Source organism: Cydia pomonella, chromosome 17 (assembly GCF_033807575.1).
Source record: "Cydia pomonella isolate Wapato2018A chromosome 17, ilCydPomo1, whole genome shotgun sequence".
Lineage (NCBI taxonomy): Eukaryota > Metazoa > Arthropoda > Insecta > Lepidoptera > Tortricidae > Cydia > Cydia pomonella.
Genome location: NC_084719.1, coordinates 14,436,976 through 14,450,437, shown reverse-complemented (window position 1 = coordinate 14,450,437; position 13,462 = coordinate 14,436,976). Strand labels below are relative to the sequence as shown.

At 40.2% G+C, this 13,462-nt stretch overlaps 1 protein-coding gene across 3 annotated transcripts in view; it reads right to left on the bottom strand.

The window, feature by feature from the left end:
* Positions 1-13,462, bottom strand: part of LOC133527193 (furin-like protease 2) — a 368,596-nt gene that overhangs the window by 22,968 nt on the left and 332,166 nt on the right. For all 3 annotated transcript variants that reach the window (XM_061864092.1, XM_061864091.1, XM_061864093.1), the window contains 3 exons: positions 9,164-9,268; positions 1,734-1,904; positions 224-358 (listed from right to left, as the gene is read on the bottom strand). In XM_061864092.1, coding sequence (XP_061720076.1) covers positions 224-358; positions 1,734-1,904; positions 9,164-9,268 — 411 coding nt within the window. The remainder of the gene's footprint in view (positions 1-223; positions 359-1,733; positions 1,905-9,163; positions 9,269-13,462) is intronic.

Genomic DNA, 13,462 nt, shown 5'->3' with positions numbered 1-13,462 from the left:
TAAAATGGTAAAAGGTATATTTAAAGGTATACAAGATTTAGGTTCAAGGTATTCAAGAATATGTAACTTAGACAAAACAAAAAAATCAAAGTTCCATAAATAAAACAAAAAACATTGTGTGTATAGAATACTTCCATGTAGAAATGTCTTACTATGGTCACCTTCTCACTATACTTAGGTATGTGGTAGGCAGCTTACCTATATACCATAAGTAAATACTTACATAGTTTTGGGCAAGGTCGGGATGATTTGTTTGTATTCCATCATCTAAGATTGATACTACAACGCCTTTGCCTGTGTAGCCTTTTTGCCAAGCTGGTGACACATTCATATCTAGCCCATCTTTTGCACCACCGTTCTGTAAGAAAGGTTAGTTTATAAATAAGATTGCATAACCGTGCAGGCATTTGTTAAATACTTGGTGTAATGTTACTTTGTTCAAATATAAATGGGTCCGTCATTTTGTCTAATGATATCCAGTAGTGAAGGATCACCAGTAGTTGACGTTCATAATATGATAAATATCGCAACATTTTTTTTTATATTATTACGAAAAGGTAAGCATTTGACCACAATCTCACCTGATGGAAAGTGCCGATGCAGTCTAGGATGGAACATGCTTACCTAAAAGATGTCTATTCACTCTCGATTTAAAAAGGTCTAAGTTATAGTGGACTGGGAATAGATTTGCAGGAAGTGAATTCCACTCCTTAGCCGTTCGCATGATAAAGCTGGATGCGTAGCGTTTAGTGCGAATCAGTGGTAAAGTAATGACGTAAGGGTGAAACGCAAGTCCGCGTCTAGTCCCACGGTGGCAGAACGGAGATGGGGGGAGAAGATTATGTAATCCCATCGCACACTCCCCGAAATGCATCCTGTAGAATACCGATAAACAGGCTACCTTTCTACGGTGTTCTAGGCTCTGCAGTCTAGCCTCTACCAATCTCGCATCCCCAATAAGCTTCCTAGCGCGTCTGTCTATAGAATCTAGGGTGGCTAGCTGATAGTTGGCGGATCCATCCCAAAGGTGACTGCAATATTCCATACACGACCGGACTTGAGCTATGTAAAGCTGAAGAAGCTGCCCCGGTGTGAAGTACTGCTTGACCTTAGAAAGGACGCCTAATCGTCTAGCTGCAGATTTAGCCAGAAATTCAATATACGCCCCAAAGCTCAGGTTAGATGAGATACTTGTGCCAAGTAGCTGAAGATGGTTGGATATCGGTACGGATACATCCCGGAAAGTCGGAGTCAGGTCGAAAGGACTCCGTTTCGCAGAGAACAGACACGCCTGTATTTTGGTAGCGTTGAATTTGACCAGGTTTGCGTCGCCCCAAACGTCGGATACTACCTTAAGTGTCAAATTCAGACGGTCTACCATAGCCTGTCGATTAGATTGGATCTCCTCTTTTTTGGCCCGAGCATTGGAGAGATATCTGTCCACGACAGTGCTGTCATCGGCATACCCAAAAGTATCTGGGACTAGCATGTCGTTGATATGCAGCAGAAATAAGGCCGCGGATATTAGAAACCTGTACGTAGATATACTGTAGTGAACATACTTGTATACGCTGCTAAGTTGGTCATAAATCGGAATTTCGCCAAGGTGAGCACTCAAAGATGTTGACGCCGACTGTGAGACAAGCGTTACAGCTAGCTCCTATTACTTGACTTGCGTCAAGGTCTGCTGGACCCAGGCCTAGTCCTAGTATTAGCCTAGGTTCAATACTTACCAAATACCATTGCTCCTTGAACAGTGGGTCAGGGAAGAATGCCGCCGAGGTGAGAGCGCGGGGGTGCTGAAGCCGGCCGCGGGATTGCAAGCGACGCGGCCAGATGCCTTCGTACGGCGAGTAGTCACGCTTGACTCGCCTCCGCTCTCGCTGCTGCTGGACCCAGTGTACCTGGACAAACAATCAATGGCGATTTCATAAAGAGTTTACATTTAAATTTTTTCGTTTTTTTTTTTCATTTTCATTTCGAAACTTACAGGGAATAAACAGATTTGCTGGAAGTGATCACTTCCACAGTTCCATTTCTTCCTTATTAAAGCGCACTCAGCAAGCGTCTATACACTACGGTATAGTTCGTGTCATTCACGATGACGCGCAAATTTGTCAAATTTAACCTTAATAACATGACATTACCAGTCTAGACTGGTACGCGTCTTCATGAATGACACAACCAAACTGATAAGTTACGTCGTAACACTTCCACGTTTGTAGCAAGAGTGAATAAGAGAGTCCAATAGGAACACGTTTTGTTCCATTTTTACCTATAATTCGACTTACATGTTTTTTTCCCGTCACTTTACTTTTGATAGGTGATATAAAGCAATAACAACACGGGATGTGCCAGGCATGACATTCTCGTCGGGACGTAACGTGTCAAATAAAGTCTTAGGACGTCACAGGAATATGGAGCGCGGTAATAAACTGTACTGACATATGTTGGACTTATTTTATGTACCAATGATATTTCGGACCAGTATTAGTCTGGATTTGGCTTTAATTTAAACTTCGCAGATTTCGTTTTACGATCTGACCTCATCAAAAATTTTTGCTAGTTTGGAATTTTGAAGAGTTACTCATTCGCTGGACTTTATTACAAAAACACTCAATACGAGTACGAAGACAGAGAGATAAGCGGGGATAGCTAGTATTTATTAGCTTTTATAATTACTATTTTGACGTCATTATTTTTTGCGTTAGGCCTTTAGCACACGGCGCGTAAGCGTAAGAGACGCGTAAGCGTATCGTAATACGCGCCAAGAACGAGGGCTCTACAAGCACGTCCAACTTCAAACAAGTCCGCACACGAAGCGTCGTCGTAGCGTATCGTATTAGATTTCTGTCGTCCTTGCGACAGAGGTAGCGTAATACACGCGTAAAAAATAAAACTTCTGAATTAATCAAACAATAAAAAAAATCATCATCTGGCGAGAAACGTCTCTTTGAGACGTTTCCAAGGCAGCCCGGAGGACCTCTATACCAATTTGACACCGGACGCGATCAGTTGGCTGCGTGGCCTGAATGTCGACTTATAACAAATAGTTAGTACATTAATATTGCCTACAATGTTACGCCATACGCTTAAATAAATAAATCTGGCGAGAAAGTAAGATCGTAGATACATCCGTCGAAGACATTTGACGCCAACGACTACATGATTTCAATTAATGAGATTTCACTTACTAAATGATTACGCTAACGTACGCTTGGTGTCCAAAACTGTACGCGTCTCGTACTCGTAACGTTTTGACGATACGCTTACGCTTACGCACCGTGTGCCGAGGGCCTTACTTTTCTTCAATATATATGAAAGTTAATCATAACGTAAGGGTCACAATTATTTTGCAAAATACGAGGACATTGCCAGTTACCTTTTTCCTGTAGAAAACTCGTATTTATATGAAAAGATTGATCGTCCCTTCTAATACAGGTAAGTCCAGGCTAGCGGTGGTTAATTGTTTTGGCAAGCGGATCGCGGTAAAGATACAAACCTTTCTTTGGAATGGAGCCTACATAACTTCACTCAGACTAAACTTCGTGAATAGCCAAGCATCTCGCGACTTGGCGGTTAGATTTGTAGCGGGCGTGTTGCGGACGCTAACGTACCGTGACACTTTCCTCCCTTTGTGCCGTAACAAGCGAGTTCGGCCGACTTGGCCCGCTGGACAGAGGGACAATAAAACTCCGGGGCGGGTCCTTCCGACCCGGCCTTTCTCATGTTGATTAGACACCCAATTCCTCACCGCTACACGCCTACTTTTTTAATGCACTACTTCGGTGGCAAATAAGACTACGGCCCTCCTGATAAGGAAACCGCAGTCTCTAAATTCCAGAGCTATTGCATGCCTATAATAGTCTGCCCTTTAAATAAACTCTACACCTCTTTGAAGAATATATATATATTGGAAAATATCAGTAGCAAGCTCATGAAACGCAACCAAGCATAAAGGGACAATTTAGGCTCCGGCCGTTGGGCATTGTGTGTACCATTTTTTCCAACAAAACCCATTACAGCATCTCAGCAAAACCTGGTTTTCCTTACACTCGCTTTTTAATGATGCGACCGCTTTAATAACATCATGATAAACAATGTTGGCAGGAATTTTAATGAGATTGAAAAACAAATACGCCGCGCAAATTGGGTCGTGTAACAAAAGACACGGGTCAACTAGACGTAACGAGCGTGCGACTTTTTGCACAAATCTGTTTTAACCTGAACATTGTTAGCAGAGGCTCCCCGCAGCGAACTTTATTAGTTTAGGACTCTATTACCCCCTGTATGCGCTTCGACTTTACTAGGCATAAAACTTTTTCCAAACTCAGATACCATTTTTCACGTTTTTCGACATCACAATATTTGGTTTGCGTGATGTCTCTTTGCCAGATGTGTCTGTGTCGAGAGCTGGAAAATGGCCCGTGACTTTTATCAGGGGAATGCCAAAAATGTTGCGACCCACACGCGTCGCTACCAGACGGAGCTTGTAATATTTCGGTTAGGTATTTAAAGCAAGCTGAATTTAATGTCCTTGTGGCAGCCCATAACAGGTAATGTTTATGTTTATGTCTGGACAACTCTTTATAATTACTGGAGATATTATTTTAACTACACGAGCCTTTGTTATTTACTTCCCGATTACGACTTATTTGGAGACGGCTAGGGCAAATGTAATATGTATATTTGATGACATAATTTCATCGAACATGAATATCAAGGTCGTGCGGGCTCTTTCCTTTGTTATCTTTGTGTTTCAAACAAGGAACAAAAAAAAAAAGTTCGTCGCCCCTAATAATCTATAATACATGAACTGCCTATTAATATATTTTTTCATCAACATCAGAAATCTCATGAAAGTTATAAAAGAACAACTCTATTAAGAGCAACAAAATAGTAGATTTTATTTTCCTCGCTCCCTTTTCACAGTATTCTCATATTAGTTCTGAACTTGTTTCTACGAGAGAAAACACGGAATGTGTGGATTTTTTTATTAAATTAAGTGGGGAGCGAGACAAACAGTGGCCGGTTGGCTCCGCCGACCCTGTCTGTATAACGAGTACTTTCTACGCTACCATTTTTACTTGCCAGTGCCGCTAATGAAATTAGAGTACCCACTGCTAAGACCTAACGCAATCAAGCAAGAATTTAAAAATTATGTTTTCCTCTTGACTTTTAGTCCCGGGGAGAAATTGCGTCGTTTTGTCGCGCCAACCTCGACTTGTGAAAAAGCAATGAAGCCCGCAGGACGACGCGCTCGGCTTTTTTCATGCTAATACATACCGGTGTTATTTTCCTCTCGTATGTCAGTTGTGTTCCAGCGGCTGTGAAATTGCACCTTCTAAACGGTGCTGGGAGTCTTGTTTAGGTGGCGTGCATATTTTTGAAACGACTTTAGGATTGGAACGTGCAACGTTAAGGTCACCAGGCACATTGATTCACTTGAAAGGCGCAGATTAAGCAACATTACCTAAAGCTGTTTACTCAGTTTATTTCTATAACGAATGGTCAATTTATTAAATTCGATTACGCGTCAGCATTTCATCGTTCGCGGCAACGCTTAATTTATCGAATAATCAAGTATCCGCGTAACTTGATTTGAATAAGTTCAATTTCCTTAGCCAAACACTCACTGAGCGCGTCCTTGATTCGATAGGCACGTTGTTGACTCGTGAAAGAATCACTCAAATGCTAAGCTAATCTCTTATAAAAATACCTCTAAAGCCGCTTTTTAAATATACTGGGGCCCGATAAACTAAAGCCCCCGCAGGTCATTCCACAACCGAAGTATGTGGGTGCATATATATGCCCATATGGACAGCAACTGTAAATAAGTTCTCCCGCCCAGGCTATGCATTCACGAACCGTTTTATACTCGACTGTATTGTCCGACCCTTGTATAATTTGATTCCTAGATTCGTAAAAATCCTGATCTATTCGTACCTACACTGGTCCGACTAAAAGTTCGCTTCATGAATTGCTTTCTGAGTTGCAAGTTAATACGAGTATGCAAGCACAGGAGAGCGTTCGCTTGGTTCGCCAGTGTAAATGTGTGCCCCGATTACGGATTGTTATTACGGACCTCTAGGTTACACTTGAAGTGGCGAATGCACTGTATATATGTTCAACTGACATTAAGTACTTCGAGAGCTTGACTTGTCGATACGGCGAGCCGAGCTCACCTGAGCGGTCGTTAGCATTTTTGGGTTTTCACTCCCGATGGTTTACTGACGACCATCGAAAAATATAGGCAGAATGTATGAACTTTACAACCTACTAGTGAAACACTAAAATAATGTCCTCAGTATACTGCATTGGTACCTAAACTTGATTGGTTACCTATGTCACGTTATAGAAGTTGTTATTCGATCGGTATCGTAACGCAGGAGACACAAATTCTTAAATGAATGTTTGTTTTTAAGCTACTCCATCGCAATGTTGTAAGCGTAGTCGTTATAAAAATACAAAACAATGTATTAAGTAACTATCGGCCCATTGCGGTGCTGTCAGTTTTTGGCAAGGTCTTCGAAGCCGCTCTCAACAATAGAATCATCAATCAAACGGCCGCTCAACTTGATGACGCTCAACATGGCTTTAGGACTGGTAGGTCAACCACAACTAATCACATCTGCTTTGTAGACTATGTGACTAAGGCCATGGATTACCGCTCCCAAGTTGACGTGGCCTACTTTGATTTCAAAAAAGCGTTCGATTTGGTTGACAACGACGTTTTGCTGCAGAAGTTGGCTGGGTTCGGATTCACGCCTAAGCTGATACATTTTTTTGCAGATTACCTACGCGGTCGTAGTCAATATGTAGCAGTGTCCGGATATCATTCCCAACCATATTACACCCGATCCGGTGTTAGTCAGGGCAGCACGTTGGGACCGACTCTGTTTCTACTGATGATCAACGATCTACCGAGGGTCGTCAGAAACTCTAGGTGCCTGTTATTTGCGGATGATCTCAAGCTCTTCCTGCAAATTAGTGAACGGGATGACTGTGACAATCTGCAGAAAGATATTGAGGCTCTTGCAGGTTGGAGTGATGCTAACAACTTGCAATTTAACGCATCTAAATGTAAAATCATCACTTTTTCTAGGGCTCGTTCACCAGTGTACGCTGCATACCATCTTCGAGACGTTCCGCTTGGAAGAGTCAGTGAAATATCTGATTTGGGACTCAAACTGGATGTGGAGCTGGACTTTCGTACACATATAACACAGATGTGTAAAGCCGCTACGAAAACGCTCGGATTCATTATGAGGGTATCAGCGCAGTTTAAAAACATCAGGGTAGCGGTATTGTTGTACAATGCTTACGTCCGAAGTAAGTTAGAGTTTGGAGCCATAGCGTGGGACCCCAGCGAAAAAAAATACCAGTTAATGGTGGAGAGAGTCCAAAGACGATTCGCCCGATACCTGTACAAAAGGCAGTATGGATATTACCCTCTCCTGTATCCTTCGCTTTTCGTCTCGGGGATGGTGGGGCTTCATACGCTGGAGCTAAGGCGGAAGCTGTTGTTGTTGATGCACTACTACGGTGTAATAAACAACACAGTAAATAATCCGGATGTACTGGAGAGACTCGGCCTGTTCGTCCCGGGGTGGCGTCCCTGTCCCCCGGGCCTGAGCGCGCTGCCCGCGCGGCGCCCGGCGCGCCTGTTCGCGGGGTGCCCCGCGCGCACCCGCCGCGCCGCTAACTCACCCACGACTCGGGCGCTCTCTCTCCTTAATGTCATGTCCATTGTTGCCCCGCAGATTGACATATTCGCGGATAGTGTTGGTGGTTTTGGTAAAAAGCTATCAGAATTCCTTAGCCAATATTTGGCCACAAAAAACTGACTTATATTTTTAATAATTTAATTATAATGATGATGTTTTCTATTTGACTAATTTAATTTATTTAATAATCCTATATTTAATATTTCTGAAAATAATGAATTGTGTTTTAATGTATATAATGTAATTTGTATTGTATATCCTACTGTAATCTAGTTTGTAAGCGATTTGGTGTACCTGTTAGCTTATAAATGTCTAATAAATAAACAAACAAACAAACAAACTCAATGTAACTACCATGAGCTCCATGGGTCTATTTTAAGTATTCATGATACTTGCTGTATTAAGAAACTCCGCTCTTCCACAAAAAGTTAACTATTGTAAATCTTACATAATTCTATCATTTTTTCGCAGAGAAGAACCCTTTAAAAAATAATGCAGTAGACATCATGGTATGGCAACAACTAAGTAGCAGTTCTTTAAATTAAGTAAACCCGATAGCCACATCGACTTGATTAGACGGAATTACGTTACTCTTCATAACAAGATTCACTGAGGCAGCGGACTTTCCTCTGCTCACTCCAGCTTGTCGCCCCCCGCCCTAATCCGCAACCCCACTTAATCTTTTCGTCGTACGATGTATGGACCGTGTGCACGGACCTTACTTTATCTTTATTTTTTTCCCTACGATGTATGGAGTTGTGTCTGGTGGAACTCGCCTACTAGTATTTGACACTTGATATGTAATTTTGTTTACTAAAAAAGTTGTTCAGGGTCGGTATAAGCCATATAAAATATTCATATTTGATTTCTTACAGCCATTTTCGAGGCCGTGAGTGTTTCCTATAATATTGAATTGACGTTACATAGCTATGTTAGCCTTCATTAAGTAATAAAATTTAAATCTAACTATCTCCGTACCAAAACAACGGCAAATACCTACAGCTTCGACTCAGATGTAACTTTTAAATCAAGTTAATTACTTATTCGGTCAGTTTATTAATATAAACTGAAAACATTTTGAAACAACTGGCGTTCAATCTGGTTTATTGCGGTTTTTTTTTTCAATAGGCGATTGGTTACTAAATGAACTGAGTCGCGGACACCCGTAAATGTTAACATAATTTCATACACGTCAAGCTTAAATGAAGGTTTGATATTCCGTGTTAGTTCTACCTATTCATATTAATAATGAAGATCTACAAATCTCTTAGTGACTTCACTGTTCTATGCGTGGAGTGCCATCATCATCGTTTGTCTCTTTCCATCATACTAATACGTCGGAAAGGGACAAACGATGATTAGCGGGATCGTAACCTTAGTACACGTTTATGAATAAGGGGGTTAGTGATCACCTATTATATATATTAAAAACTTACCTGTGGTTCATCGTTTAGTTTCTTGTGGTGATCATGACTGGGTTCTGTTGAGCGCTTGCGGACCTCGTGATGTGACAACAGATAGTACCCCTTGAGTGAGCCGATCTGAAACAAAAAAATATATAACTAATACTGTTTATTGGAAATTTCAACAAAAACCTGAAAGAAATATAAAACCTATCATGTAAATAAGTCAGAATTGTCGTTTAAAAGTGATGTCTTTTGACGCCTTTTACATACGAGTATCACAAAAAAAAGCAAGGTGCTGATGCTAATTAGACTTTTAGCATTCACTCGAACACGACATCGCGCATTCGCAGATTTAAGCAGATTTGACGAACGCTAGTACATCCTTGCTCATTAGAAATGCTCAAGTCTATCAGAAAGAAGAAGAAAAAAACATCGCCGCGCTGGAATGAGACCACTGTATTTACATCTAATGTCTTATCTATATATGTACGTCATGAAAATGTTTATAATAATTGTATTCATATGCATACCTATAATATATTCCTAGTTCAGACTGAGATCAACTGGGGCACAAATAAAGTCGAACTTCGAAACTGTGGCAATAAGTCGATGTTCAAGTCGAACCCTCAAATTGTCAAGATATTGTTAGTTTACAATGCACGGCGTAAAGTTTCAAACCACATTCAGCAGATAATTGCATCCCACTCGCGGTTACTATATTAATGTGCGTAATATCTTGCTCGTATTCTCGACAACCTAGCTTTAGTTTGTCTTGTTTGTTTAGATGAATCCGGATAACGCAGAAGACCAAAATATCATTTTATATTACCTATTATATTTTATTCAAAAACCATTTTGCAACAGTGATTTTATTAGCCATTCAAATCAGTTTAATTTGACTTCCTTTAACGAGTACAATCTGGTATATAAATCAGTTTTTCAATTATGTCGTTAACACTGAAAAATATTGTGGGTATAAGTGCAAAAGGAACACGAGACAACCGAGCCTGGTTCAAAAGCTTAATAAGATAATAAAGGATTTGAAGCATATGTAGATGTGTGTGTAAGTAACTATTTATATATTTACGTTGGGAAAGATAGCACAAAGGTAAACAAAATTCCAGACATTCAAAAATAATGCGATCCAAAAGTAGCACACGCTCCCCACATTAATAAAGTGAATCCTTATTACGTAGGACTTATTAATGAAACTGCATCGTGTCGGAGCAAGTTTGCCAGAACATGCAGGCACCGAGCACGACAAACACGAATAAATATAAAGCCGAGACAGAAGCAAAATTGCAGCAATTTTGATATGGGCCGCAAAAAGAGCATAATTTATCGCGGCCGATTCTCCTGGAAACAGTGGTCGGATTAAATTATTTGGCTGCTCACGTGGCCCGTACTTCCAGATTACTTAGCTACTAGAGTAGATAGAACATATATTACGACTTGTTGTTTTGTTGTCATAATATTTAATTATGAGAGCGCACCCACTCGTTTACGGTGCACTCAAGTTTGCTTCTTATGATAAAATAAATAAATATTATAGGACATTATTACACAAATTGACTAAGTCCCACAGTAAGCTCAATAAGGCTTGTGTTGTGGGTACTCAGAGAACGACATATATAATATATAAATACATAGAAAATGACTCACGAACAATATTCATGCTCATCAAAAATAAATTCCCTTACCAGGATTTGAACCCGGGACCATCAGCTTCATAGGCAGGGTCACTACCCACTAGGCCAGACCGGTCGTCGTTCTTATGCAGACATAAATTAAACTTATCCACGATATTGAGGTATAGGAGTAAATATGCACTGGCATACCAGAAAAGTGACGGTTAGGTACCACTACCACCTAATGGTTGTCTGGAAGAGATCGCTCTGTAGCGATAAGGCCGCTGTTGTTTACCTCTATCTTCATGTATTATATGTGTTTATACTTATGTATTTATTCTGATATTGTGCAATAAAGAGGACTTGTACTGTTTGCATTGTATTGTACGTGACGCTATTTTTTAACACTTCTGATAAAGCTAAGAAGCCGATATTTAGCATGATAACGTTTGATAAATTGATACAGATTTCTGCAGGTTATTTTCCTAAAGGTTCCAGACAAGCGACACGTCCCCGATGAAGTAGACGTTTTTGTAGTAAGACTAGTAAGTATAAATTGGTGTAGAATGTAAGTGAATGGTGCAGTTCACGCCGCTTTACAAGTATAAGGGTACCCACGTGTGGTGCTGGAGTCTTTGTAAAGGCTTTAACACGGAGTCGATGAGAAGTTGTCTATGCTCGTGGTTTACGAGGGTAGGAGGGTTTCGAGGGCCCGAGGCGCTGCGTTTAACGTCCGTGCTATTAACTAACACTCCCCTGCTTCCCTTTTATTAAAGTACGCTATACAAGAGACCGATTGTATGATCAGGAAACCAACGCTTTTCGCTAAAATGATTATACAATGATGAATTGCGTACCAACTTTGCAAGGAAAAGTTTTCGAACTAAACTGGGCGCAATGCCATATTATAACGCAATGCAATCCAGTCGAACGATAAAATTACATTGGGCCTTCGGCCAATAATGGTATAAAGTACGATTATTGAGTAAGTCGCTCCGTTCTCGGGTTAATAATTGAACGACCAACTGTTATTATGAGTAAATAACTTAAAAGTTAGTCTAGATACTTGAGAAATATTAAATAATTTCGTTAAAATACTTTAGACCTTTTAAGACGGCGATTTTGCTTTGACATTGGCACAGAGATTTATTTTTAGACTTGATGCTTAGAACCAGTGCATACTCTAATTATATTTATGTATAATTTCTACGTTTCGACGTATAATTAGATTTTGTAGGATTTCGGCTCGGAACGTTAGGAACAACCACAAGGACAAGTAACATTAATTAATATTAATTAAACAGGAGGTCTAAGTCGAGCATACGCGTCAATCAGCCTCAAGAAAAATAATCAAAACTTCTAGTATCATGTGACGTAGCACTTGGTCCGCGAGTTTGACGCACACTTGGCCAAATTATATTTTGTACGGACCGCGCACTTACCCGACATACGAACCATGCATAGCTGCCTTTATCTGTACTTAGGGAGTGCGATGAATAGCATTAACCTGGCCTGTATAGTGTTCGCACTGGGATTTCTCGCGCGAGGAACTACGCTTCTATTACCTTTATTGGCGTTATAAACTTGCCGTCGCGAACTTTAGCTCGGCGTGTGGGTTCATTTTTGGCGAGTTGATTTTGTGAGAACTCGGCAGTTACGGCGCTCTCTAAGGAAATATATCGTAGCTTTCGTAGAGGAACGGGTTAACAATGATGTTAACTTTATATACTACCTACATCTTTGTTAGAACTTGAGTTCATCGGATAAATGTTTGGATTGAAAAATAAACACGGTCAAAAGACGATGAGAACAGTTCCGAAAAACATGATATATTAATTTACTCTAGCTACGAGTAGTTACATACCTACAGCAACAAACTCGAACAGAATTTAAAAGGGCATGCGAGCGAAATGGGTTATGAATAGGTATGATGGAATGAAAGCATATCCAGGTTTATATATTCAGAGTACTTCAGTAGTTCAACTTCATAATAAATTGTATCTTTGGCATGAGTAAAGTTCGGTTCGATTTTACGTTATGTGTTATACATATTGTCATATTTTCTGTTACTAAGATGATGAAGGACTGTATGGATACTTCATATCACAACATCCACTTTTTGTTTAGTACCACATGCGATAACTCTAGAGCTCATGAAAACGTGGCACTTCCCCATTTTTGCCATGAATAGAGAAGCAAAGTGAACAGTTCAATCCTTAATAAATACGTTGTCCAAGTCCAAATACAACAGAAAATAATTTTGATGGTACTATCAACTATTAAGGAAGAACCCAAAGCATGTTGGTCCAAATACGTACGTAAGCACGCACACGTGCCTCCAGGTGAATAATAAAAGCACGTGATATGATATTTATTAGAAATCAGTACGTATCTAAGGGGTGGATATTAGCGATTGTGAAGGGTCGGAATGGAACGTAGATAGACGTTATTGATGATACAAAATATGGCAGCATAAATCCGTATCCAAACGGTAAAGGTTCAACTCACAGAATAGTTTCCAGATCGAGCTATTTGTCCTCAAAACGCCAGCTTTCCCTTTTCGACGTTCAATATGTTTTACCACAAAACGTGCAGTGCATTGCCTCAGTGTCAGAATAACATCTAAGTAATTTTAAGGATAATTTACTCGTATATTTAGTTATATTCTGTCATTGGAAAGATTATTGTCTTTTCCTTAGCT